Here is a 26,225-nt window from a genome sequence, read left to right as displayed (position 1 = left end):
TAATCTATGATTGACATGTTGGAATTACAGACTTCTAATGCATATATGTATCATCTTAAAACACTCCAGTGGTTACAGACTGCTCCCAGCTATGTGAATATCCTGCTGCTTGTGTTTGTGACTGCCAGAGCTTCTTCCAAATGATGCAGAGACCATCTGCCGGTCTGCCTTGCTCCATGCCTTGTCTGAGGGGCTGCTGAAGGTTAACGGAGCGAGGCTGGCACTTGGTGGAACGGAGCCAGGAGGAGCTTGCAGCTCTCTCGCGGAGCAGGAAGATGGGCTCGGCGAGCTGTGGTGCCTGGCACTGCTTGAAGCTCAAGGAGTGCAGGGTGTTCAGCAGCATCAATAGAGCCCCATCGCTGCTGGGCAGGCATGCTGCAGCTTTGCTGCAGCAGTAGGGTTTGGATAGTGGAAACGTTCTCAGGAGGTTCTGGTCAAAACAGTTTTTATCAGAGGGAACCACAGCACAGGGTTATCTGCTCTCTGTCTGACCTATAGTTGTGGAGGGGACGAGTGTGATTATGTACCCTGGAAAAGACAGTCAAGAAAACATCCCTGATCCAGCTGTCCCTTAAGATACGTCAGGAAGATGCTGTCGGGCAGGTCTGGGGGGACGCTGAGCAGCCAGCTCGGTCCTTACAAACCCAAAACAATGCTTCATTTCCTTTTTCCCTACATAGTAGTTTTTCTTGTGATTTACACCACAGCTTATTTTGGGCACTGAAGGGGGAGGCTGTGGAAGCCATTCAGACAGAATTTGGTTTTCCCTTGTTAAAGCTCTGGGGCAATGGGGCAATAGAATGTAACAGTGTAATAGAGGAAGGGGCGTGCTAAGTGTGAGGTCTGACTGGAGAAGGAATACACATCCCATTAAAAATGAATAAATGGAGAAAGGGCACTCTTGCTGACTCGGCGCGGGCATCAGTAAGCTCAACACCAGTGTGATGGATTGGTCTTTCAGAGGTAGCCCACCTTTGCCTAAAAAACACAGTGTGCAGCAAAATGAAGTTTAATAGCATGCTTCCCTCTGCCCTTGTCCGACCATCAAACTGAGCGTGCAAGCCAGCTCCCGGGACAATCCATCTCCTCGATGTCGTGGGTTCCTGAGATTGTATCCTGCTCTTCCTCCACTTCTTCAGGGCTTCCTGTGAAGTGCTGCTGGCAACTCCAAGTGTCCTCATCTTCAAAGCCCTTCCTGGCACGGAGCCTACCCTTGGAGTCACCTACACCCCACCCGTACTCTGCTGCCTTATGTTTCCATGTCCTCTGCTGCTGTGCCTTGTGTCTCTAGGGCTGCTTGCTCCTGGAGTAGCCTTATGGATGAGCCTGAAGAAGATCCAGAAATGAGGTTGCCTGGTGCTTTTGTTCTTTAGCTGAAGTTAAGCTTGAATTCAGTCCCAACTGTTTTCAGTTCCCTCGTGGAATTCTCTGTGTGGAAAAAAAACAGGCTGCAACTTTTGTTCAGGGCTTTTATCTGATAATTGAGCCTTCCCTGAGCTGGGAAGAGCAGTGGAGCGAATACCTCTGCCCAGCCTCCTGCCCTAACTTAGAAGCAGGAATTACCTTGGGATTCCCCCTTCCTGGGGGACCGCTCCATCCCCCTCCCTCCCGTGTTTCTCCTCTCTGCTCAGGCTCTAACTCTACCACCCCTTTCCCACCCTTTCCCTCCTCTCAGAAGAGAGCCCGCAGCGCTCTTCCCTTCCCGGTGGACCCGGGCAGGCACCGGGAACAGGAGCGGGCACCGGCAGCCACGTGCCCCGGGACTCCAGACCCCGCCCCCTCGACAAGCCCCGCCCCCCTCGACAAGCCCCGCCCACCGGCCCCGCCCCGCCCCTGTGCTCCCGGTGACGGCGGCGGCAGTGATAGCGGTAGCCCCCATGTCGGGCCCGCGGGGCGCCCTGCAAGCCTGGTGCCGCCGGCAGTGCGAAGGGTACCGCGGCGTGGACATCCGCGACCTCAGCGCCTCCTTCCGCGACGGCCTGGCCTTCTGCGCCATCCTCCACCGGCACCGGCCCGACCTCCTGTGAGTGTGCAGCGGCCGCGGTACAGGCCGCGCCGCACCGCACCGGCCTGGCCACGGACGTGGTGCCGCGGGGCTCGGCTCCGGCCAGCGGTCTTTGGTGGCTGGAGGAGAGGTGGGGCTGGAGGAGCTGGGCTGGGGCTCCCTGGGCAGGGAGCTGGGGAGGCGCAGGCGCCGGTGGAAGTGGCTCCAGGCTGGCTGGCAGGGAGGGACTGAGGCTCCATGTGCATGGATGGGGGGGGTCAGGGGCAGGGAGAGCAGCAGGGGCTCTGTTGCTTCCCGAAGTCAATTGGTACCGGGATGAAGAGTGCTGTGCTTCAGAGAGCGACCCTCTGACCTGGGCTCACAGACCCGTCAAGGTCAGGGTTAGCAGAGTCGTGTGGCTAAGGCTGGGGAGAGTGCAGAGGTGGGAGCAGTGCCTGCAGCTGGCTATGGAGTGTTTTGTCCCTGTGCGAGGTGGGCATTCCCACTTCCCAAGGACCAGAGGCTTGCCTGGCGTAGGGATATTCCCAGCTGCCGGAGGGAATCACTCTGAAACATGCAGAGCCCTGGACCAGGTTGCTTCTTGCATTCCCTTCCAGCTTGTTTTCTATGGATGCCGCAGTGAAAGCTGGAGGTAGCAAATACCAGCAGGGACATCGAGCCTTGCTAGCCTCCCTCAGCAAATGGCTCCGAGTTGAGTTTCCTCCATCAGCCCCCCTTTCGAAGGGTGGCTCTGAGGGGGAATGTGAGTTTCAGGAGGCAGCTGGTGCGTTTGGGATTGCCTGGGGGCATGGTGTCAGGCTGGAGGAACTGGCTGAGCTACTGGAAGGAATCTGCCCCGACCTGCTGCCATAACTGTGCCTGCCCCAGCGCTGCTGGGGACCCGCCTCCCGTCTGCTCCAGTCTTTGGTAGCCCTTGTAGTGCAGGTAGGCATTGCTCGGCTTTGACTCCTCACCTGTCAGCAGAGGCTGGCGGTGTGTCCCCTGTCACGTTCTGCTCCAGGACTGCTGGCTCTTCCTCTGAGGCTGCCCGAACTGATCAAATCCTTCTCTCTGAGTTGCCCCTGGGGGATGGCCTTTTGTCACAGCAACCTCTCACAGGCAGAGGGTTGACAGTGGCTCTGCTGAGGAGCTGCAGTGTCTGTGAGAGGGTAAAACCAGCCTGTCTTCTTACAAGCAGAAGCTGAACAGGTAGGCTAGGAACCAAACTGCTATGTTTCAGGTGGCTGCCACAAAACCCTCAGTGAGGCATTCAGGAACCACCAAGAGCTGAACCGTATGATGGCTTTGCATCACTCTGGGCCTTGAGGGAGCTGCATGCTCTTGTGTCCCAGCAGCTCCTGGGTTGGGGCTTGCTTTGACCAGCTGTTGGAGGGGAAGAGGCAAATTACGGACAGGAGCACTTACAATTACTGTGTTTCTGAATGATTTCTTTAGTGTAAGTGGCACAGTAACTGGGAACTGAAAAGCTTTTCAGCGAAAGCTCACAATGAACACCACTAAAACCACCTGATGCTTTCACATTAATCATATTTACCATCCCAGTAGGCAGCAGCCGCTCTCTTAAGTTGTCAGTGGGCTTAAATCTGCGCCTGGCAGATGTCCTAACTGATGTCCTGACTTCACAGGTCCTCTGCTATATTGTAGAGACAAAGCCCAGGGCCTTACAAGGACATGGCATGCTGTCGAGGGATTTTCAGAGGGTGAGCAGAAGAGCAGCATCATTTCATCTGATTCCAGCTTCTTCAGCCTGTCCCAATTTGGAAGTGGGTAGATCAGATCAGAGTCAGTAAATCCGGCCGCAGAGGAAAAGTGGTTTCCCTTCTTGTCTTCTAAAGTGCTTTCATTCAGCCCAGTAATGGCACTTGGCAGGGGTTTGTGAGTGCATTTCTGACCTGTGTGGTCTTCCTTTGGCCCATGTGAGATGGCCATGCTGCTCCTCAAAGCAGCTGAGTACAGAACTTCAGCCTTCCTGCTTCCTGCTGGCTTTCCCTTGGGTTGCAGAGGGGAGCAGCTCATATCCACACAGGAGCTGAGCTGGAGCTCTCTCCTCTACCTGTATGGCACCATTGCTCTGGCGCCCTGATCCTTCAGGCTTTCTTTCACTGCTGTGGTGGTTGTTGGTGTGTCCCGATTGTCTGACCATGAAGCTGAAAGTCGAGCTCTGCTCCTGTACACACCTCACTTGAATTCACTGCCTCACTGTGCTAATCAGGGAAATGGGAAACCTGGATTTATCCTCCGGCTGCACTGCTGGCTGTGTGATCTCAAGGCGAGACATTTAATCTCTTCTTTTTCCCTTGTCAGTTGAGCTGGGAGCATCCAGGCCAACCTGACAGTGGACTGTGGGGATTAATGTTTGTTTGCTCAGTGCTGTAGAAATCTGAAGCATTAAATGAGTGTTTACAAGGCATTTACTGCAGCTTAGTGAGGCAGAAATCATCTTTCAGCGTCCCAAGCAGCGCCGCCTCCCCAAAGCTCAGGGAATGTTCTTGGCATTCAGGGGTGAGAAGTCTGAGAGAACATGGCATGTGCCTTTCAAGTGCTGAAAGAGATGGAGACTTGAGGGAAAGAGATGAGAGCCGTGCTGGTTTGTGTCCCTGGAGCTGTGGGTTCGGTTACAGGCTGGATCACAGATCTCGTTTGTTCCTTCCCAAGTACTGCCTGCATTTCCATGCAAGACCTGGAAAGCTGAAGGGCCTATTATGCGGCACTGCCGTTATTATTTATATTTGAGGAATCCAGGAATTAGCTCTGGTTTTAGCTGTACCCTTCCCCCTTCCCTGGGTCTGCTGTGCTCACTGGCAGCTGCCCGAAACCCCAGAGTGCTTAGTGGCTCTGCATGTATCTAATTAGGTAAAAGCTTGGGATGTTATTTGCATGGAAATATTACTCCAGGATATGCTACTATGCTGGGCTTTGCTGAGTCAAGACAGTTGTTTAACTGGGACAGCCAGATTCTTGTCTGTTCTTACATCCAATCCCTTGGACTGCTGTGTTGTCAGGAGAGGAGCCTGAGCGGGGCTGGATGAAAGGCTGCTGAGATCAGGGCAAGGAAATAACCTGATACATCCACATGTGGAGGGGAGGGGTACATCTGGGGTGACTTTCCCCCATGCCTGAGAAGCCATGCAGGGAGCATGCCCAGAGCTGCAGGGATGTCATGCAACAGAGCACCATGAGGGAGTGCTCATTTCAGGAGTGATGGAGATCAGTGCAGTCCTGCTTAGCTTGTTTGGAGCGGGAGCTGGGAGATGCAGCAGAGAGGAACTGAATACACTGTGATGCCTCAGAGCTTATACTGATGGACTTCAGTATCTCGGGTAAAAGCTGGGAGTCTGCAATCCTACGTTAGTGGAAAACTTTATTCCCTTGCTGCTTGGTAGCCCCCCCTCCGTTACCTTTTGAGCTTCGTGTCCTCTGTGCTGGCATCTGCTTTCCCAGGCAGAATTGCTTTGGTTTACTAAACCAGCTTTAGTTTGCTGGGGCAGAGTGGAATGGACATGATGTTTCATCCGTCAAAAAATACTCTCTCAGCCCAGGTCACCAAGGAGCATTCAAGCTTCCAGCTGTATCACTCCCGTGTGCTGAAAGTGAGGGTATTCAAAATGAAGGTCATGAATGTTTAGAAGGCAGTTGATGGATAACTTAGCTGTCATCGCTTCTCCTGTGTTCCCAAACTGGTATTTTCTTTAAAAGGTAAAAAAAACCAACCCACAACCAAAGCAACAACATACAAAAAAAATGCAGCAAGGTTAAATGAGTTCTCTAGGGAATAAAAAATGACTTTGGGAAAAAACCTTTCCCAGTGGAAAGTAGTCATAAATATAAAGAAGGCAGTAGTTTTAACATCAAAGCAAAGGCTGCAACTTGAAGCCTTTTCTCACCAGTGTGTACAGAGGAAAAAGTTGTGGTATGTTGAAGAGGCTGCGTTCTGTGCATGCATTTGCATGAGCTGTCAGAAAGGTGCTTGACACAGAGTTAAACATCCAGCCCATCTTCTGCCTGTCCACTGCATCTGCTCCCGCAGCAGCAAGTGGCTGCAGTTTCATCTGTCTGGGAGGAAACTGCACCAGCAGCCTCTTTGAACGGAGGAAGTGTGGTTTTATGGTGGTGCAGGCAGCTGGGAAATCTTCCAGAGCTTGTCCTGGGCTTCCTCTGCAGTGCTGGGAAAGCACATGAGGGGCTTCAAGAAGGGGCTGGTTGCTCTGCAGTGCGGTGCCGGAGCGAGCCGAGTTGGTGTTACAGGAAAAGGCAGTAAAATTCAAAAGGGGATGGAGCAAGAGAGGCTCCCGCATCCCTTCTCTGTGGGTACATGGATGAGGATTCGTTGTCTCGCACAGTTCCTGCTCACCGCAGTTGAGGTGAGGGATACATTCCTCCCCTTGAATCTCAGTCGTCCCTCTGCATTGGTCTCTCTTTTGCATGTCTCTCTGGGCCATTGGAGTGGCTTTCCCTGACCCAGAACCTCTCAGGGCTATGTCCTCCTCTGTGCATCCAGTTTGCAGTCACACCAAGCTGCTGCATGAGGAGGTTTTTTTAGTGACAAAGCTGAGATCCTTGGCAGGAAGGGGCTGTGATCCATTTAGTGTGATGCTGTTTTCACACATTATACCCACACACACATGCAGAAGGCATAACTAACTCCTTCCTGTATTTCTCCCCCTCTATTGAAAACCTGCAGATTGCTTTAACCTGCTTCCCTTTGCTCCTCTGACGAAGGCAGCTGATCAGTCCCTGTGGCCAGGCTGATTCGATCCCCTGAAGACATCCAGGGGATGAAGTGATGCTACAACATGCCCAGGTTGGGAACTTCTGGGGCTCCTCTCTATGGAACCCCAAGCTGCCATGCTGAAAAGGCTGTGGCCACAGGCAGGTTGCCATGTACTGCGGGTGTTGAGGAGCAAGCAAGGACAGAGCGCTGTTGAAGACCTTTTGTGTCACCCCAAATCCTGGGGGGACCCCAGACCCCCTAAGGTTGTGCAGGGAGGTTTATCTAAGGAGATCTGGCACAGGCAGCTTTTTGTCTTGAGGTGGGGGAATCTGCTTCCCCATCCTCCTCCTGCTGTTGCGCCTGAGGCCTTGGAAGGGCCAGTTTGGGGTGATGTCGTGTGCCCTTCACTGCAGCAGTGCATGGTGCTCATCGGAATGTGGCCCTGGTATTTCTGCAGCTTTAATCACAAGTGGGTAAAGAGAGACCAGAATGACATTTTAATTTCCTGGTCACCACCCATTTGGGACTTGCTTTCTGTTTTTTAATTGCAATTCCCCTTTGGTTTCTTTATCCCTTTACAACCCGAAGATCTGCTTTGCCAAGGTTGTGTTTATTTAGGCTGTTACATGTTGAGTTGTTGTAAGGTTGGCTGTCCTGAGAACCTGCGTGTGGTGGCATTGGGGCCCTTTTCCTCTGCATCTCATGTGACTTTCTTGTGCTTTCTCATTTCAGAGACTTTGATTCTCTCTCCAAGGATGATGTCTATGAGAATAACCGCTTGGTAAGTCCCTGTTATGCAGTTCATGGAAGGAGGAAAGGACATGAGAATGACTTGATGGAGGTCATGGAGTGTGGGAGGACTTTGTGACAGTGGTGAGGGTGTAAGGAAAAAAACCTGTACGTGTAAGTAGAAGGCAAGATCTTCTGTGGAAATATAAGGGAATGTGAAACATCAGCTTCCAGCCTGTACTGCAGAGAAGATAAGATGGTTATCCTGATAGTTGCCAAGACAACATCTCAGGTGAAGCTTAAATGGTGCAACATCTTCTTGACATCAGCTGTTCCAGACTTGCAGGCAATGGAAGCAGGAAGTTAGTTTTACTCCAGGCATAAACAGAGGGGAAGGTCATGCTGGGCCTATGCTGGTCTGCAATGTTCCCCTCCTGGTTGCGACAGCTAGAGCCAAGAGCACAAGCAGGCAGGGGGGAATGGGGAGATGCCCAGCTCCAAGGGCTAGCCATAGCCTTGTTCGGTTTTTCTTTTGCTGAAAGAGCTAACTGCTGCAGGCTCCATCTGATAGCCCATGGAGAGACTTGGGCCGTCACCTTCCCAAGTTGAATTGAGCTAGGTCATCTGAGGTTTTAGGATTAGGACTCTCCAGTTGTGTCTTGGCCATGACCTTTCCTAGACCAGTTGGCCCCTCTCAGCCATTAGCAGCCATCTTTTCCCATTCAGGAGCCACACAATAGGTTTCTTGTCCTGTTAGTAACCCCTAAGCTGGGGTCTCTCCTTGCTGCTTGCAGCATCATGTTCAGCAAGGCTTTTAGTCCAGGGAACCAGCTTAAAGCGAGGCTGAGCATAGCTGGGTGTCCACAGGGGACATTTTATATCCCCAGTTCCTGCAAATACCCATTTCCATTTATTTCTCTGTTTCTTTTCTTTAGATCCCACACCCTGCACAGCACCCTGTGCCCCAGATACCAGGCACCTTCAGTCTTTATGCACACCCTGCACCTGGTACCTCACAATTCAGTGCCCACACTGCTACCATCCCTTACTGACTTGCTTTCTCTTCAGTGTCTGCCATAGTCTCACATATTGTCCCCCTTGGACATCAGTGTGGATACACTGCCCTTGGCACAACAGCAGGATGGCCAGCATACAACCAGTTATCCATGCAGCGCTAAGCGGAGAGCACTCAAACAGCTATTTTCCTCCTTCACACCTTCCTTTCAAGTACCCATGTATGCACTTGTAGGAGCTGTGTGCTTCTTATCACAATGTCCTTGTCATTTCTACTTGCTGAGACAGAAAATTCCTGAAGTAGCCCTTCAAGCTGGGCAAGCAGCAGGCTGCTGGCTGTTGAGCTGGAGTGGCTGTGTTAACTGAGAGAGGGAAAGATGTGGCACCCCAGAGCATGAAAGGATGGGCAGAGTCAGTGGTTCTGTGGGGTGAGCATTTGGAATGGCTGGGGACACTCCTCAGTAGAGCTGGTGTTGGGCTGTGTCACTGCAAGTATCTGCCAGCCCTTCATAGTGCCAAGCAAGGCTCTGCTGGGGTCTTGCATGAGGGCACTGGTGGCATGTCACTTTCATGGGTTGAAGAAATACTGGTTTGTCGTTTTTGTCCAGTGAAAACTGAGACTTCCTGAAATTTACCCTCCCTGTCCCAGTGCAGTAGCCAAATTCCAGGACCCTTCAGGTGGGCATTGCAGGGGCACAGGCAGCTGAAATGCCTTGCAGGAAAGAGCAGCTGCAGCAGCTTACTCCCTTGCTTCTGTTGCTCCCTTTCCAATCAAGGGGCATGTCTGGGATTCTTGATCCCTGAGGGATGCCATAGGCTTATTACTTAACCTTCCTAGGGCCCTTACAATTTGATTTCTCTGTTATTTTTCAGAGAGCATCAGTTTTTCTCTCCTTAATGCCTCTCTCTGCTGCTCCTGCAGGCTTTTGAATTGGCAGAGCGGGAGCTGGGCATCCCAGCCCTTCTAGATCCCAATGACATGGTCTCCATGAAAGTCCCCGACTGCCTCAGCATCATGACTTACGTGTCTCAGTATTACAACCATTTCAACAACCCCAGCCAAGGTGAGTGTCCTCCTACCCCTCTGGCTTCCAGTTTGCCCCTACTTGAGTACAGGAAACTGGTATTACCTTGTGCTTCCTCCTTGCTATGGCAAATGGGAGCCGTGTGAGTTTGGGAGGACCTGCCTCTCCTGGATCTTGCTGGTGCCGGTGAGGAAAGCCATGGACAGGGAGTAGAGTAGGGTGAGGTTTCACAAGAGTTGGGGAGTGATTTAACAGCTCAGGCTGTGGAAGGAGGAATGCCTGGTTAATTCACCCTCTGCAATCCATTGGGTTGGGTCACCGCCCGTGGTGCTCATCAGACCCCTTTGTGATCTGCTTTAACCCACTAAAATGAAAGGCTTGATAGGCAACCCGCCTATTGCAGCCAAATTTTATCACATCTGTAAGTGTGAAAGGACCGGAGGACAGAGGGAGGGGAAACAGGGTTGAGTGTGTCAGATTAGCTCATCTGCTCTTGCAACTGCAGCCTGATTTGAGTCTTGCTCTGAGACATCTCTTCCAGGGCAACCCTCCTGGGTGGAGGTGGGGGCTCCAGGTGTCTGCTCTGCTTTTGAGCCACAGCATCAGATAAATCTCTTCCATGCATATGTACTTCTTCAGCGATGCTGGCCTCCAGCCAAGGAGGGGGGGGAACTGGTGTGTGAGTGCCAGCCCTGATGGGCAGGAGATGCTTGCAGCAGTGCTGACAGCCTGGAAGCCCTGGGGCCCATTGAGTCACAACAACACATCAGCAGCTACCCGAGATGCTCTGGGCTTTAAGCGTTGCTTAGGGAGTTGGTTATGAGGAAGCCAAGCAGCATTTGATGTAAATAAAACCGCAGTGAGAGGCTGGTATCCCTGGTCCACAGAAGGGGATCCACAGCAGGGCCAGCCTCTCTGGCAGCCTCGTAGCTGACCCATTATTAGATTGTGTTTGTCTCTTCCACCTAAAATAGGCTCTGAAGTGTTGGGAGTGGCAAGTCCTGTCCTATGTCACAAGGCTCGATGATATTTTTCTTTCCCCCTCCCCTTCCCTGCCACGGGCGGTGTGAGTCACTGCTCCTCTCCGTGCCTGATCCTCCTTTGCCTTCTGCCTCCAGCCAGCATTCCTCCGCCTATGAAGCTCCCAGCTGCTGACTCCTCTCCTCCTCTGCTGTCCCACAAGAAGCCCGTGGCTGCAGTTGAGAGTCCCCCAGCACCACAGGTACCTAATCTCTTGATTCAAAGCCAGCCTGAGGCAGTGGTGCTCCCTGCGCTACAGGTGAGGAGATAAGAGCCTGTTGCAATGGGATCGATCTTTTGTAGGGGCTACCTGTGCGTTTGGGGTGGGAGGGGTGTTTGGGATTTCAGTTCCTTGAAGGACCCAGCTGAGAGAGTGATTTCTGTCTAGAAATCAATGGACTGAAATCCATGGCAGTCAAAATGTTGGGCAGATTGGTGCCAGATTGCCTTGAGCCACTCCGGGGCACAGGTACCCTTCTTTCTATGGGTTGATGATGCTTTAGATGAGTAAAGAGCAGGAATTTGGGATTAGAAGAGCAGAAAAGATGGCTTTTTCTTTCTTGGCCCTTTATTTCAGGTTTTAGCAGATGTCTGGGATGGCACATTTTCCAAAAAGAAGGGCTTCCTCTTGCAGGTCCCTGCCTCCACCTGGGGCTTAGATTGGTGCCTTCCACAGTCCTTTAGCCCTAGATAGGGGCAAGGCACTTTCTGGATGCCCCCCTCTAATTTGGGAAGAGGCAGCCTGCGTGTGCCTGGCTTTGGGGGCAGCTGTTCTTTGCGTTGTCAGACCCTGAGGTCAGACCCTGAACGGTGCCACAAACACACAGCAATGGCCTTGCATAGGAACAGCTGCTCTGCTGGAGCAGTGGGCTGGGGAGCAGCTTGTGGCTCCCATCCTGATCTCCCTGTGCATTGTGTGTCTCAGGACGATGCCCCCTTGGACTCGTTGGAGCGGTCCCAGCGCACCACGCTCAGCAGTACCTGCACAGCCTGCCAGCAGCACGTCCATCTGGTCCAGCGCTACCTGGCTGAGGGCAAGCTCTACCACCGCCAGTGCTTTAGGTGTGTTGTGACCAGGCCTGGAGGGGTCGGGCACTCTCCTCAGCAGACTGGGGTTCTGTGGCCACCCTGTCTTTGTGCGTGTTCGTGTCCTTGAGTAAGGTGGAGCATCAAAGACAGTGTGTGAGGTGGTACTAGAGAGGGTCTGTTTGCCTGCCAGCCCCCTGTCCCAGTGGTCTGAGTTGGCCCTTGTATCCAGCTCTGTGCTGCTTGCCTCCCCTGCTCTCTTGCACTTTCCCACTTCACTGCCTTGAGATCCCAGCCCCTGGTGCTTCTCCCACTTTCATAAACCAGGATGCTCTGCCTCTTTACCATCTGCCTCCCACCACCACTTTCCAGTGAGGCCTTCTGCCTACACTCCACATCCTCAACTGGATAGACAGGCTCCCACAGTGCCTGGGGTGGTGCTGAGCACTCAGAGGAGCATCTGGGGAACTGCAGATTGTTACCAAACTGAGGAATGAGGGATTAGGCGTCAGCAGCTCTGTGGTTACTCCCTAGGTGCAGGTCCTTACCTGTAGCACATGTGAAGTCATTTCACTTTGCTTTCCCTGCTCTGATGATGAAGGGGTGAGATCTCATGTGGGCCATGGGATGTGAACTGGTAAGTGGGCAGCTGGCATCTGAGGATGGAAATACTGAACCACTGGGAAGATAGAGGAGGCCTCATTCACCTGCCTAAGCCAGCCAGGGATGTGTCATAGAAACAACGTTGAAGGAGGGGAGCTGAGCTGGGGCCCATCAAGCTTTCCATCTGCAGCTGGGGCAAAAGCAGGAGCTTTGCAGGTCCAAGAATAGCAGAGGTGTCCTCTCTGCCTTGCACAGCTGATGGCCCTTCAGATTGAGCAGCAAGATCCTTGTGTTTTGCCTCTGTGTGCTTTTCTGCTGTTCTTGTTCCACACACACATCCCCACCCCTGCTGATTCATGTGTGCTGCTTGGTTGGAAGTGTCCTGTGGCAGTGTTTTCTGTGGGTTGACAGAGATAAAACCAAAACAAACCTCTTTCTGCCCTTGTCTGAACTTGCCACCTCTTTATTTCATCATACCCCTTTTCTCTACAGCTCCTGTGTCCTCACACTTCTGCTCTAGATTTCAAAGGAAATCCCAGTCAACTGGGCACCCAGAGCAGAATTCCTCACCAAAATTACCTGCTTGAAATGTAGTCACCTGCTGCAAACAGCGGGTATTCCGACAAGAAGGACCAAGCTTGGTTTTCATGGGAGTACTTGATCAGCCCCTTACCCTTGGCTCTCTTTCATGGATGTTATCCACCTTCATTCCCAGGTGGAAAAGGGCTGACTTGGTTGCCAGCACTGGGTATTACATTTGCTCCTGGAGGGTTTCATTAGGAAGGATTCAAAGGCTCAGCAGGGAAAGAGTGGATGATCTGAAGTGTGGCAGAGAGTGAAGGACAGGAAGCTATTTAGCCTGGTTTCAACAGGCAAGGGAGAGTGTAAGAACGGCCCTACTGCATTATTTCCTTATCCTTCCAGCCAAATGCAATAACCGTGGTGGGGTCCATGGCCAGCATGGTGAATGTGAGACCAAGCCAGGACCCTTGCCCACCACAAGGCAGCCCCATAGCCAACCTGTGTTGGTTCTGAACCAGCTGCTCCATTATTCCAGTGGATACTCCCTGTTTCACGAATGACTGATCCCTGTCCCCCTTATGGGCCACGTGTGATCTTGTAGTTCTGTCTCCAAGTTCAGCACCAGCAGTAAAACTGTGGGTTTCTACTTTTCCATGTCATATCCCAATACCAACTGCTGCCCTTCCACATCTATTCAATCCTTCCTGAGTTAAAGGAGGAACCCAAATGCACACAGTATTTGAGTTGAGAACTCCCCATGGGTTCATACAGTGTCATGGGGTCATTTCTCTGTTCCTCTCCTTTCCTGACTGACTTCCTCAAGACTGCACTAGGATTTAGTACTTCACAGCCCAGGAGCATTGCCTTCCCTGAGGGGCAGGATGGTGCCTCCCATCTCATGGGGCTCTCTCTTCTCATTGCAGGTGTAAGGAGTGCTCCAGCACGCTGCTCCCTGGGTCATACAAGCCCGGGTCAGAGGCAGGGACTTTTGTCTGCACACAGCATCGTGGTAAATTGGCCATGAGCGGGAAGGTGGAGAGGACTCCCAGCCCAGACCGGCAGTCGCCAGAGCTAAGAACTGAAACTGGGGCTGGCAGTGTGGGTGAGGATGGCTTCCCCACAGGAGCAGAGGAGGGGAAGAGCGATGGTGACTCCCTGGAGAGCACGGCGGAGACCCCTGTGCCTGCAGAGGGGCTAGCTAGCCCAGCGGAGAAGGACAGCACACCGGGCAAAGCAGAGACAGCGATGCCCCCTGCTCACACCTCCCAAACTCCGCCCAGACCTCCCCTTCCCAGCAAGCCCACAGCGCTCCCCCAGGACAAAGCCAGCTCACTGGAAGGACGGCTCAGAGACACGCGGCCCACCCCTGCCCCAAGGAGGGGCACCGATGCCTCAGCCCTCTCCCCTCCTACCTCTCACCCTGTCCCTCGGCCCAGGTCCACTCTGCAGAGCGAGGGCAGCGAGTGTGTGCCTGGCATGGTGAATGGTAAGAGCACAGTGGTGGCAGGAGTTACCTTTACCTCTCTAACAGCTGAGGTGTGATGAGTTTCACTCCTCTGCAGCCTGACACCTTTTTGCCTCCACATGAATCTCAGGCTTAGACACCAGATCTTTGATTGTCAGCCATCCCCATAGTGGGGAGAGCATGCTAGGTTTCTTGCCTGCCTGCTCCCTTATGTTTGTCCAGGGGTGCTGCCAGTGTGGAGGGGAGGTGGCAGTCCTCGGGCAGTTTGCAGGTATGGGGACAGAGGGGCATGTCAATTCTCCAGGTGCAGCTCCTGGGGTAGGTTGGAGAGAAAAAGGCAAAGGGGATGTTTGGGGTTAACTTGGCTGACTGCACTGATGGTGGGAGAAACACCAGGAGTTCGTCAGAGAGTGGGAATCTCCCATGGGGAGATGTGTAAGAGGTGCCTCATTGATTTTTACCTCTTCATGTCCTTTTGGTGTTGTGACAGTCTGACCCTGTGTCTTTCTAGGTAGGGTACCTGAACCCAGCCCCCCTGTCCCAAAACCCCGAGGGAGACCCTGCTCCTCTGATCGGTACGTCCTTCTGTTCTCAGACGACATGCAAAAACCCTGTAGTGAGTTGGGGCTACAGGTACATCTCAGCTGTGGTCCCCTCTCCCACCTCTATCAGCCCCTGCTTTTATGAGGATGTAGGCTATGATCAGGTCCTTTCCCTGTTAGACTGTCCGTGTTTGTCCATACCTCCCAGAGTTGCTGTCTCTTAGGGTTTGTAGAGAGTTTGGACCTTCAGAAAGATGTTTCTGTGGCACGTGCAGGCTGCCAGGGGCCTTCTTAAATGGTCCTGCTTGTGGGTGCTGAGAAGGGGGCACTTTTCTGCCCTGTGGAGGGTTTGTCACAGGAAAGGTCCAGTGCAGGGATGTTGTGAGTGCCTGGCTGCAACCTTTACACCTCCTGGTCTCTTACCCAGGAGCACACTGGTGCTGGCTTCTTCCTGCCTGCTCTTGGGACAGAGGTTGTGCAAGCACCTGCATTTGCAGCAGCCAAGGAGCTGGTGCACATGGCAAGTGATGGCAGCTTTCCGGATGAGCAGTGATTCACGGAGCCATGGTGTGGGCTTGCTGTGGGCCGTGCCTACCCAGAGGAGCAGCAGTGCTTCTAGCCATGGGAGTTAGCAAAGAGAAGTCCATCCCTGGGATGCTCAGATGATAAGGTGACAAACAGCCTCTGAAATGTAGGAGGGCAGCATGACCACAGAGGGAAGGTGTCTGATCTCAACTCCCACTCCATCCACAGCCTGGGCAGCAGAATTGAGTATGGGAACAGTGTTGGGAAGGGGAGAGCAGCTGTACCCATAAAGCTCAGTCTTAGAGGCTGCTGTTTGGAAACCGAAACACTGGGCCCAGTGGGCAAGTCAAAACTGTGCTTCCTTCAGGCCCATAGGTTGCCCTGCAGAGAATGAGACCCTTTGTGTCTGGGGAAGACTAGGGACAGCCTTGGACAAGAAAGCTGCTTCTGCATGGGAGACATCCTGCTCCAGCCATCCTTTCCCCTGAGGGCTAAGTCCCTGTCCTGTGCCTCGCCATCCCATGGCTGCCTCTGCTCCTTGCCACCTCAATCTCTCTTTCTCTTCTGCCAGGGCTGGAGCTGCTGCGAGAGCCAAGGACCCACCGTGGATGGCCTTGGTGCAGGCAGAGCCCAAGAAGAAGCCAGCTCCCCCTCCTCCCCCAGGCAGCAGCCATGAGACCCCGAGCAGGACTCCAGAGGAGGAGGATGGGGAGGAGGTGGGGAAAGCCAGGAGTGAGGAGAGCAGGCCTGATGCCATAGAGCCCAAACCATACAATCCCTTTGAGGAGGATGATGAGGAAGAAGAGGAGAGCGCTGCCACCCAAAAGAGCATGCCTGAGCAGGAACAGAGCGAGGCTGCTGCCAGACCTCTCCACCCCTGGTATGGCATCACTCCCACCAGCAGCCCAAATATGAAAAAGCGGCCAGCTCCACGAGCTCCCAGTGCTTCCCCGCTAGGTGAGCTTCCCCCTGCTCCTTCATCCCTCCTCCACAGCCCCCTGTGCAGTCTCTTGGAGGCTCCTCCTTTCCCAGGCACCTCTGCATCACCCTGGCAGGGCAGGCTTTTATGCAGTGATAGTTGTGCTGGGACTTGTGTTAGCCATGTGCTCTCTACCCTCATTTGCAGACAAGACATTTGTGCTGCAAAGTCCCTTCTGTCTTCTCTGAAGACAGGCACTGGTTCCCTTTGCGCTCCAGTACACACCACCCTCCTCTCCTGCCTGCCCCCCTGTTCCGCCCTGAGCTCTCCCTTTGCTTTGCAGCCCACCACCCCATCTCCAGGCTGTCACATTCTGAGCCATCATCCTCCACCCCCTCTCCAGCCCTCAGCCTCGAAAGCATCAGCTCCGAGAGTTCAGCCAAGGTGCTGGGTGACACCGATGAGGCCTCGGTGCCCAAAAGTTCCTCCGAGCCCACTGTCCACACGCCAACAGCCACCAAGACCTCTAGCACTGACACGCCACTGGCCAGCGTCTCCTCCAGCGAGAGCCCTGCTGTCCCAGCCAGCATCTCCACCACCTCCTCCCTGTCCTCCTCCAGCGAGCTGGCCAGCAGCAGCGGGGAGGTGCAGCCCGGCACCCTGCATGCCAGCAGGAGCGTCTCCACCGGCAGCTTGAAGACCAGCCCCAGCCGACAGCCCCCAAAGCCTCCAGCCGGGGCTAGCCCTACACCCATCCTCTTGGCTTCAGATGGGGGTGCTGGAAGCCCTAAGACACCTGCCTCACCCAAGCCACAGCTGAAGGTGAGATGGTGACCTTCCTCTCATTCAGATCAGGGGGATTTTCTTCCCTATCCGTCACCCAGTGGGGATCATGAGTCCAGGCTTGCCCCTTCGGTAGGTTTGGTTTGTGATGCCCTGAAAGCAAGCCTCAGGCATGTGCTTGCTAAATGGTGTCTCTGCTCATACTCTGCCTGCCCGATGTGCTAGAGAAGAGGCAGGATGTCATGTGTTCAGAGCAAATAGGAGGGGAACCATGAAGGAAAATAATTCGGCATGCTTGTTAGGGAGATACTGGGGAACTGATGCCAAAGAAGAGCACAGCTGGTTTTTGCCCCATGGCTCAGCTGCTGGTGGAGTGCTATGTTCCTCCTCTGAGAGGATGTGGGGCAGGACAAATCCTAGGGCTGCCCCATCTGCTCAGTCCCAGCTGTTGGGATGCTATATCCCTTCCCTTTACTGGATCCTCACCTGCTTTTGTTCCCTCTCTCCAGTCATCCTGTAAGGAGAACCCCTTCAACCGAAAGCCATCGCCTGCTGCATCCCCCTCTGCAAAGAAACCTCCTAAGGGCTCCAAGCCAGCCCGTCCTCCTGCACCAGGTCATGGCTTCCCTCTGATCAAACGCAAGGTAAAAGGGTTCTTGGGAACCAGAGCGAGAAGGCCAGCTTTGTGCTATATCCCCCAGGGCCATAGCTGTGTACATGCACCCTGCTGATGCATGTATGGGTAGGGTTGCAGCACATGGCTGGGTAGGATGGTGTCTAGGCTAGACCCTGTTGATGGCAACACCATGGTCTCCCTTTGATCCAGAGTGGGGTGGGGATCTCGAATCCATGTCTAGGTGGAGTGTTCTGTTGTCCCCCTGTCCTCATTAGTGTTGATCAGCCTTTGGGTTACCACTGGAAACTGGATGTGGATGATAATGGCAGTCTCTGCCTTATGGTTTGGCAGGTGCAGACAGATCAGTACATCCCTGAGGAAGACATCTATGGGCAGATGGATGCCATTGAGCAGCAGCTAGACCAGCTGGAACACCGTGGGGTGGCCTTGGAGGAAAAGCTTCGGAGTGCTGAGAATGGTATGTGGGGTGGGCTGTCTGTGGGTGTGGGGCAGGATGGACCCTTGGACTGCCCTCTGTCCAGCCAGGGAGACAGAGCTTTGACTTCCTCCCTGCTGGTGCTGGGTTTGCAAGGGCAGAAGGGGCTGTGCTGGGTGCAAGGAACGATCACAGCCAGACCCTGGACATGGAGACGTCCTGAGGGTGGAACAGTGGGAGAAGAGATAAGATCTCTCAGGGGCTCAGGAAGAGGCTTGGGTCAGGTTTGCTCTAGTGCCCCTCCACTGGCTGGACAGAGCACAGCCTGCTGCAGGGTGGTGGGATCCTCCAGGGCTGAGGATGGCTCTGAATTGTCCTTTTGCTTGGCAGACAGCCCAGAGGACAGCCTGCTTGTGGACTGGTTCAAGCTCATCCATGAGAAGCACATGCTAGTGCGCCATGAATCGGAGCTCATCTACATGTAAGTATGTGGGGAGGTAGGTGTTCCTGGAGGGAGCCCTGTCTCAGCCCTCCTGAAGCTACCTCCAGGAGGAAGCCTGACACAGTCTCCTTGCCTGGAGAAGGGAGGGAAGGAGTGCAAGCAGATAAATCCATCCAAACACGGTCAGAACTGACCCACTGTGAGTCACCAAAGCCACTGCAGCATCATCTGCAGCCACTCCCTGGCTATATTGGAGAAGATCAGCATCTTACTGGCTTTTTCCAAGCTCACCCTGTACTTTGGGATGATGTTCTGCCTCTCTGGAGGCTGGCAGTATCCCAGCAGCACCCCTTCCCTTGCAGCTTCAAGCAGCAGAATCTGGAGCAGCGGCAATCAGATGTGGAGTACGAACTACGTTGCCTCCTCAACAAGCCAGGTAAAGCAAATCTCTGTTTTACCCCGGGCATCATCTCCCCTGTCTACGTGGGCCTCAGGTGAAGAGAGACGGATCTGTAGGGATGCCAGTGCTATCAGCTGCCTCTAGAACCACTGTCTCATCTCATTGCCCATCCCAGGCTTGTGCAAGGACGTGCTTCTTTTAGCCTCATGGGATGGCACCTACAGTGCTCTCCCACATAACACTGCTAGCCCAAGCAGGCCTGCAACATGGCAGGATAGTAGGGAACCATGCTAGGAGATCTCTGCCCCAAAGCTCTGAATTTCAGAGCTCCTTCAGCCATTTAATTGCCTGTTGTTCCTTGGGGGTTGGCTGTGTAGAGAAGGACTGGACTGATGAGGACCGAGGGAGGGAGAAGGTGCTGATGCAGGAGCTGGTGACCATCATTGAGCAGAGGAATGCCATTGTGAACTGCCTCGATGAGGACCGCCAGAGGTGAGTGAGGAGTGGGTGGCTGAGGGAGGGGGAGAAACACAGCCTGTCTGATTCAGCCTATGGGGGTATTCTGAGATGTCCCTGTTGCTGATGTCTTTCCCAAGCTTCCCAATCCTTGCCTGTTTGAATGTTTTGTGTGGGAAAGACAGGGCAGTATGTGCAGCACATCAGACTTATCCTGCTGTTAGCAAGCGCTCACAAAACAGTGATGGATCTGCCCCTCCATGAGTTAGAAGTAGGAGGTTCTCTAGCCTCAAACAATAGAGCAGCTGTTTTCAGGGCTGAATTGCTGACCTCTTTCCCATTCTTTCTTTCAGAGAAGAGGAGGAAGATAAAATGTTGGAAGCCATGATTAAAAGGAAAGGTAAGAAACACTGGATAAGATCTTCGGAGCAATGTTTTCACTGCTGACCCCAGCAAGGGGCAGCACAAGCCATTGATGAAACTGTGCAGGAAAGAATCTCTTCTGTGTAGACTCTGGAGCTGTTCCTGCAGGGCTGTTAAAATCTGGGGCACAGTTGTGCTGTGCACCCCTATTATCACAGAATGAACTATGCACGGTGTGGAGGGCTTTCATTCATGGCTGTCTTGCCCCTGTTGTTGTGCATGTGTGTGTACAGCCATCAGCACCCTGCAATAACAACCTCCCTTTGCAACCCCAGAATTTCACAAGGAGACAGAGACCGAGAGCAAGAAGAAAGGCAAATTCAAGCCCATGAAGGTGCTTAAGCTGCTGGGCAACAAGCATGACTCCAAAAGCAAGTCGCCCAAGGAGAAAAGCTAGAGCAGGGGATCAGCAGCAGCAGGAAGGATGTGCTGCCCAACTGCCCTGGCCTCCCTGCAGCTAGCTGGGATTCATGCCAGGAAGGGGGCTTGTCTCCCTCCTCTCCCCTCGCCTCTCCCCATGCTCCCTCCCCAGGCACTGGAGCTGCTGGCGTGGGGAGATGCCCGTCCTCTGCCTGGAGTCAGGGATTCTGACCAAAGCACTCCCCTTCCCAAGGCTGTGGAGGAGCATGACCGTTCCCGCTCTGTGAAGCCTTGCTAAGGAGGCGAGGAGAAAATGGATTTGCTTTTCAGATACGTTACCCCATTGCGTGTTCTTGTCATTCACTGAGAAGCAAGCCAAGGAGTTTCGTGTTTGTGGGAAAACTTGCACTAACTGCTCCCTCCCTGTCCCTTCTCCCGCTCTAACTGTGACAGTTCCACGTGCCTCTGACCTCAGCCAGGGAAGGACTGGGCCTGCCTGTCCCTCCCTGCCTGCCTGCTTTTGTCCCCTTTCTGTCCTGTTTCTAACTTCAGGAGAAAACTCTGGCATCAGTGCCAGGATTCTTTGGGTTTTAGTGGCCTAAACTTAACTGTTAGGAAAACAGTCCCACATCACAAGGCTCTAGAGCCACAGCCAAAACCATAACTGGTGCCCTCTTTATTTTAAGCTGTCCCCTCCCTTGAGCACCAGAGCTGGGTGGGCTCCGTTACTGGGCTGAGAGGACCCAAGGGGATGGTGTACAGCTGCTAGGACATAGCTCACGTGCCCTACTCAGGACATCTTACCCCACACTGCTGCTAAACACCACTGACGTTGCTGCCATTGGAGGGAGGGAGGGAGGAACATTCCTTTTTCCAGGCAAGGGCAGGAAAGACTCAAGACAGTGCCAGCAAGGGGCACTGAGCTAGTGCTCCTGCCCACCAATGCCACCCTTGAGCGGCTGGGGAGAGAGGCGCAGTCACAACTGACCTTTACCCAGCTTCATCTGTGTATGCTTTAGAAGTGTGCAGGGGTGGGCTCGTTGGTTTTTACACCTCCTTTACTAGATGAATTCAAACCCACCTGAAAGCTTTTTAAACCCCTTATTTTATTTGTTGTGTGTGTGTGTACATCGGAGGAGGGAATGGGGGGCAGTGTTCTTCCAACCATCCCTTCCTCCTTCCATTTTTGTTTCCCACCTTCTCCAAGGCGAGGAGTTATTTATTGAATTGTCAGATCAGTCTGCATTAGAGTTTCATGGGTGCTTGGTTGGTCAGGTGGTTGGTTCATCATGCCTTCTCATTTGCAAACCAGACATAACAAGCCCCAAGCAGTCTGCTGCAGTCCCTTCTCAAAACCCAACAGGCTTTAGCCAAAATGCTCTCAGAGCAGAGCAGTGCCTTGCAAGGTGGCTGCCATAGCATTCTGGAAAGGGATCCCTCCCTGAGGGGGGATCCAGCCCCTCCTCTGTGCCAGCATAGGCGCCATGGCTGGGAGGTGGCAAGCTCAGCCCTGTACTGGTGATGCCATCCCACTCTTGCCATACCCCAGCAGGCTGATGAGGGACAGTGGGAGGGGAGATCCCAAAGCACAACTCTTCTTCAAAGAGCCTGCTGTCAGGTCACTGTTGCCAAAGGCCATCGGGATCGCTGCAGCCTGACGCCCCTCGGCCCTGTGCCCAGTCAGGGGATTGATTTGGGAATTACACTGTACTAACTCTGTGACTTCCATTCACCTGAACAGAAATAAAAGAAACATTGGATTGAAAAATTGGTTGCAGCTTAGGTTTCCGATTCTTTTGTGCACTCGTGCTGTCCCAGGGACAGGGTGTGCTGCCTGGCTTTGGGAAATGGCTGACAAGTATTGCTAAGAGGCAGAGGATGGGATCTTAACAAAAGTGGAAGGTGGATTTTATGCTGGGATTTACACAGGAATAGCAGGGCAGGCACGGTCAGCCTGCCAGGGGGCAGAGGCGGGCTATGTATGAGGTGAGCAAACAGCCATTTCCAGGCTCTGTGGGAAGCTGGGTGACTGTTCTGCATAGTGCACTCTCAGGAACAAAAACGAACAGCCAGGCATGGGCTGAAGTCCCCTCTGCCTCCTCACCTTTGTTCCAGATCAGCTGCCAGTGAGAAGTTCGCTAATGCACACAATCACACTGACCTGCAGCAATGCTAGAGGATAGTGCTTGCACAGGGCCACGTGGCTGCATCTTTCTTCCCTGGAGCCATTCCCAGTCATGGGGACAGGAGCAGGTCATAATGTGGGTGGCAATATGTGTGTTAGCATTGTACTGTTGCAAGAAACCTCCACCTCTGAGTGGATGGATGGAAAGGAGTGACTTACTGTCGATGGATTGCCATGTTCTGAGGCATTCCATAGGCAAAAGGAGGCTCAGCTTTGTCACATTTGGTAGCTGCTGCTGTGTGTTTTCATATCTTTAATATTGTTAAGCAGTAAGGGATCATGCTCCAGGGCAGGATTTTATAACAGCTTTCTTCTGGCACCGGTTATGTACAAATTGCTTCTGGCTTTAGGCAGCAGGAGGTGCTGCCCCCTCTTTGGGCACAGGCACAAACCAGCCCTTGAGACTTGGATTCTAAGAGTCTGGGAAGAAGAAGTGGGAACAAATTGCACTTGTGTTTTCCCTTGGCCTAGTCATGGGGATCAGATTTGTTCCCACCAGCGAAGTCTTTTGTCATGATCTCTTCCATTTCCTCACTTCTCTTCTTGTCAAGGATCTCCATCTCACGCATTTTCTGCAAAGCAAAAAGGGGAAGGGCTGAGGAGGGAGAAAGCTGGCAAGCTTTGGGGCTTTTTAATTCTTTTGCCAATCCCAAGAACAGAAGTGCTATTTCCCTGATTAAGTTACACGCAGAGATGGAAAGCAAGCCTGAAGACCTCTATCCCCCATCCCCAAATTCATGCCTGTCCTATGCCATGAAGGGAGACAGTCCTCTGCCCACTTATCTACTCAGGTATTGGAGGACACTCTGCTTTAAGGTCTCTGACAGCAGGGGTTCACATAATGTACTGTACAACCAGTGCCGCCAGGGCCCTCACATACCTGTGAGATTTCAGTGAGGATGATCCTTCGATACTTCTTGCCCTGTCCTAGAGCATCCATCTCTGCCAGGAACTCCTTTCTCTCCTGAATTTCATTCACCACTGATGGATAAGAGAAAACACTGGAAACAGGATTCAGATGAAGAGCTAGAAAACATGTTTCTGCCTAGATCTGAACCCCCAGTTTCCTAGCTCTGTTTGAGCAGCAGTCCCAGCAGGGGAAGGGTGATGTCTGCTGTAATGCCCATCTTGCTCATGTCATCAAAATACCTCAGTAGTCCCTTATGCAATGTAAAATGTTGCCCTTGCCCATCTTTTACCGCTCCCCATCTTGTAAGAATGGGAGCTTTCTAATTTTCTTTGTACCAACAATTCTCTGTTACTTGTGGATAATTTAACCAGTCTGTGGATGGAGACAGAACCTGCCTAAAGCTGTTGAGGTTCATTAGTTGACACACATCACCCAGTGATGGCGACCATCTCTGCCCTCAGGCCTAGCACAGGCACAGAACGTGAGCTGCTGCTTTGCAGCACAGACCTGAAGTCAGCTGGTCCAAACCTTGCTCAATACAAAGCACATGGGTATTTCATATGTGCCAAGGACAATGCTCATCTTGCAACAAGTTTCAGATGATGGAGGGCAGGCATGAAGCCAGCCAGACTGGCTTCTCTGTGGCAGGAACTAAAGCACCCCTTCTATACGTGTTATCCTAGTGTTGGCCACCTCTGTGCTGCCCTGGCTAGTGAAGGGCTGGCTGGGGTGTGCACACACATTGAAGATTTAAGCACAGGTATTAGGCAAGGGTGTTGCCATCCCAGAATACTCTGCAGCCAAAGTCCATCACTTCTTAAAATTCTGCTTGACATTTCGGCTGAAGTGAAAGAAAAGAGCCCAAAGCATGGGCAGGCTGGTGAGCATCCTAGCCTATGCTGAGTTATACTGGCTGGAAGGAGGACAGGCATTACATAGGCTTCCCGCCCAGGTCTCCCTGCACATCCCTTGGAAACTCCCTGGCAGCACAGAGAGCTTGAACCTGCCAGCAAACCTGTTGCAAGGTTTGCAAAGAGGCTTGCAAACCAAGGGAGCTTGAAACTCCCAGCAGTGTAAGTTCAGTGAGGATGGCGGGGTCACAGCACCATAGCACCAATTCCTTTCTCTTGGAAACTGGGCTTTGTGCCTCCTTCAGCAATGGGCTTCATGTTACCAGCCCCATGGCCTGCCAGCCCAGCTCTCCGAGGGAGCCCACTTCCCAGGCCTCCCGCCTGCCTTCCTCCAGGGAACAGTAAGACGTACATTCTTCAAACCGGTCAGGCTCAGGGCTCTCCTCTTCCTTGGTCTGAACCACCACTGGCTTCACCTTGTGCTCCACCACATCCTTCCCTGTTGCTAAGATGTTTTGGAGCCTTTGCTTCTCCTTTTCCAAATCTCCTGTGAATGCCAAGGAGAAAAAAAATGATCATAGGCCTGCCTCCTCACAGAGGAGCCTGGCTACAGCACTTCCCTCCTAAGGACACCAGAGGAAGCACTTATGTTAACGACGGACTGAACTGCACAAGCACTGCACGGGCATACAGAGCCAGCCGGACTGCCCTCAGAGGTTTGACTCAAATTTGCAAGCTTGAAAATCACATAGTGCTCCCATCTTATGCAAAGAGTATGTGAGTCATAGAATCATAGAAAAGTTGGGGTTGGAAGGTACCTTAAAGCTCACCCAGCTCTAAACCCCTGCCATGGGGAGGGACACCTTCCACTAGAGCAGGTTGCTCCAAGCCCTGTCCAGCCTGGCCTTGAGCACTGCCAGGGATGGGGCAGCCACAGCTTCTCTGTGCAACCTGTGCCAGGGCCTCAGCACCCTCACAGGGAAGAACTTCTTCCTGATACCTAATCTAAATCTACCCTCCTTCAGTTTAAAACCATTCCCCATCATTACCTGTCACTCACCATCCAGCAGGCAGAAGTCAGCAAGCACTTACCATAGATCTTCCCTCAGAAATCCATTTCTAAAGTGTGAGGATGAACAGCAATTCAGATCCCTCCTGCCTCTGCTGAGACTGCTGGCAGGGGATGGATGGAAGGGGAAAGGAGGGACTGGGTGGCACCATTTATTTATTAGCCATGTTTACCAACTTACGTGTTGCCCGTGGCTTGAATTTCTCTCGGATGTAGGAACCTCCCGCCTGGCAGGCGCTGGCAGGTCGGAGATGGGGTTTAGCTGAAAGCCTGCTCCGCTGATGAGCGTGTGGGGAGGAAGCAGGCGCTGGCTCTTTGCTGGTTGTGGGGTGGCACCGGAGGGGCATGGTATCTCCTCCTGGAAAATAAACCAAAACCAACATGAAGTCTGGATGGATGGATAGATGGATGGACAGACGGCCCTGGGCTACTGCCATCAGATCTGGCTGTTGATCCACTGCAGCAGCACTAGTAAAGACCCTGGGTGCCACATACATCTCACCCTGGTTGCTGGTGAGCCCTGACACCACACCGGCTGTGGTCCAAGCCTCTCCATTGCACCTGGCTGACTGTGGGGACCCTTCACTCTGTGTGTTGGCAAGGGCCATGCTGCTGTTTTACAGCACGGGCCCATCCACCCAGGCAGTGGGCCAATGCCGCATCCCCAGGGTGAGCTGCAAAAGCTCCTCACCAGAGCACAGCAGCAAGAGAGGCACCACTCACGTTCCACACACTCCATCAGGTATCGCCTCTGGAAATGCGTCAGCTTCGACTCCTCCATCATCGCTGGAAAACATGACATAGGGTGAAGACGGCAGCCAGGGCAGGGGCTGGGGAACCCACCCCGGGGCACTCCCCCCTCACAGCCCAAACACGAAGGGGCAGATGTAGGTTTAGAAGACTCAAGGTGGGCTTGCCCCGTTCCCCAACACCCCCCCCCCCCGCTCTCCCGGGGGACCGCGATGGGACTTCACTTCGGGGGGTGTGTGGGTCTGCCCCCCGCAGGGAGGGCAGGCCGAGCAGCCCGCTCTGCCGTTACCTCTGAGCAGCTCCCGGGTGCCCGGGCTGTACCCGGCTGCACCACCCCTCACCGCCGAGGGGCCGCCGCCTCCCGGCATGCCTGCGGGCCGTGCCGCCGTGGGCTCAGCCGTTAGCCGCGGGCTCTAACGGCTCCGTAGCGGCCAGCGG

The 26,225-nt window shown here is 53.4% G+C and overlaps 2 protein-coding genes across 5 annotated transcripts; one reads left to right on the top strand and one right to left on the bottom strand.

Annotated features, from left to right (window-relative positions):
* The first annotated feature begins 1,822 nt into the window (after positions 1-1,822).
* MICALL1 (MICAL like 1) lies at positions 1,823-21,629 on the top strand. Of its 3 annotated transcripts, none has more exons than XM_061364276.1 (16): positions 1,823-2,023; positions 7,449-7,497; positions 9,382-9,523; positions 10,603-10,706; positions 11,430-11,566; positions 13,579-14,141; positions 14,632-14,695; positions 15,759-16,144; positions 16,510-16,928; positions 17,399-17,533; positions 17,857-17,983; positions 18,332-18,422; positions 18,746-18,819; positions 19,161-19,275; positions 19,593-19,639; positions 19,938-21,629. In XM_061364276.1, exons 1-16 carry the CDS (start codon positions 1,878-1,880, stop codon positions 20,057-20,059), a joined length of 2,721 nt encoding a protein of 906 aa, XP_061220260.1. In that variant the 5' UTR covers positions 1,823-1,877; the 3' UTR covers positions 20,060-21,629. The 3 variants fall into 3 exon arrangements, with proteins under 3 accessions (XP_061220260.1, XP_061220251.1, XP_061220269.1); XM_061364267.1 differs by having other exon boundaries at positions 16,450-16,928; XM_061364285.1 differs by lacking the exons at positions 13,579-14,141; positions 14,632-14,695 and having other exon boundaries at positions 16,450-16,928.
* CUNH22orf23 (chromosome unknown C22orf23 homolog) lies at positions 21,626-26,223 on the bottom strand. Of its 2 annotated transcripts, none has more exons than XM_061364619.1 (6): positions 26,077-26,223; positions 25,761-25,823; positions 25,219-25,395; positions 24,381-24,515; positions 23,088-23,188; positions 21,626-21,755 (listed from the first exon to the last, which is right to left on the bottom strand). In XM_061364619.1, the coding sequence occupies exons 1-6, from the start codon at positions 26,153-26,155 to the stop codon at positions 21,723-21,725; spliced, it is 588 nt and encodes a 195-aa protein (XP_061220603.1). In that variant the 5' UTR covers positions 26,156-26,223; the 3' UTR covers positions 21,626-21,722. The 2 variants fall into 2 exon arrangements, with proteins under 2 accessions (XP_061220603.1, XP_061220598.1); XM_061364614.1 differs by lacking the exon at positions 21,626-21,755 and adding an exon at positions 22,450-22,779.
* Between the last annotated feature and the right edge of the window lie 2 nt (positions 26,224-26,225).

Source organism: Neopsephotus bourkii, unplaced genomic scaffold, assembly GCF_033783945.1.
Source record: "Neopsephotus bourkii isolate Nb327-2 ecotype Australia unplaced genomic scaffold, CSIRO-AGI_Nbou_v1 NB_107, whole genome shotgun sequence".
Taxonomy (NCBI): domain Eukaryota; kingdom Metazoa; phylum Chordata; class Aves; order Psittaciformes; family Psittacidae; genus Neopsephotus; species Neopsephotus bourkii.
This window is presented reverse-complemented; position numbering and strand designations above follow the sequence as displayed.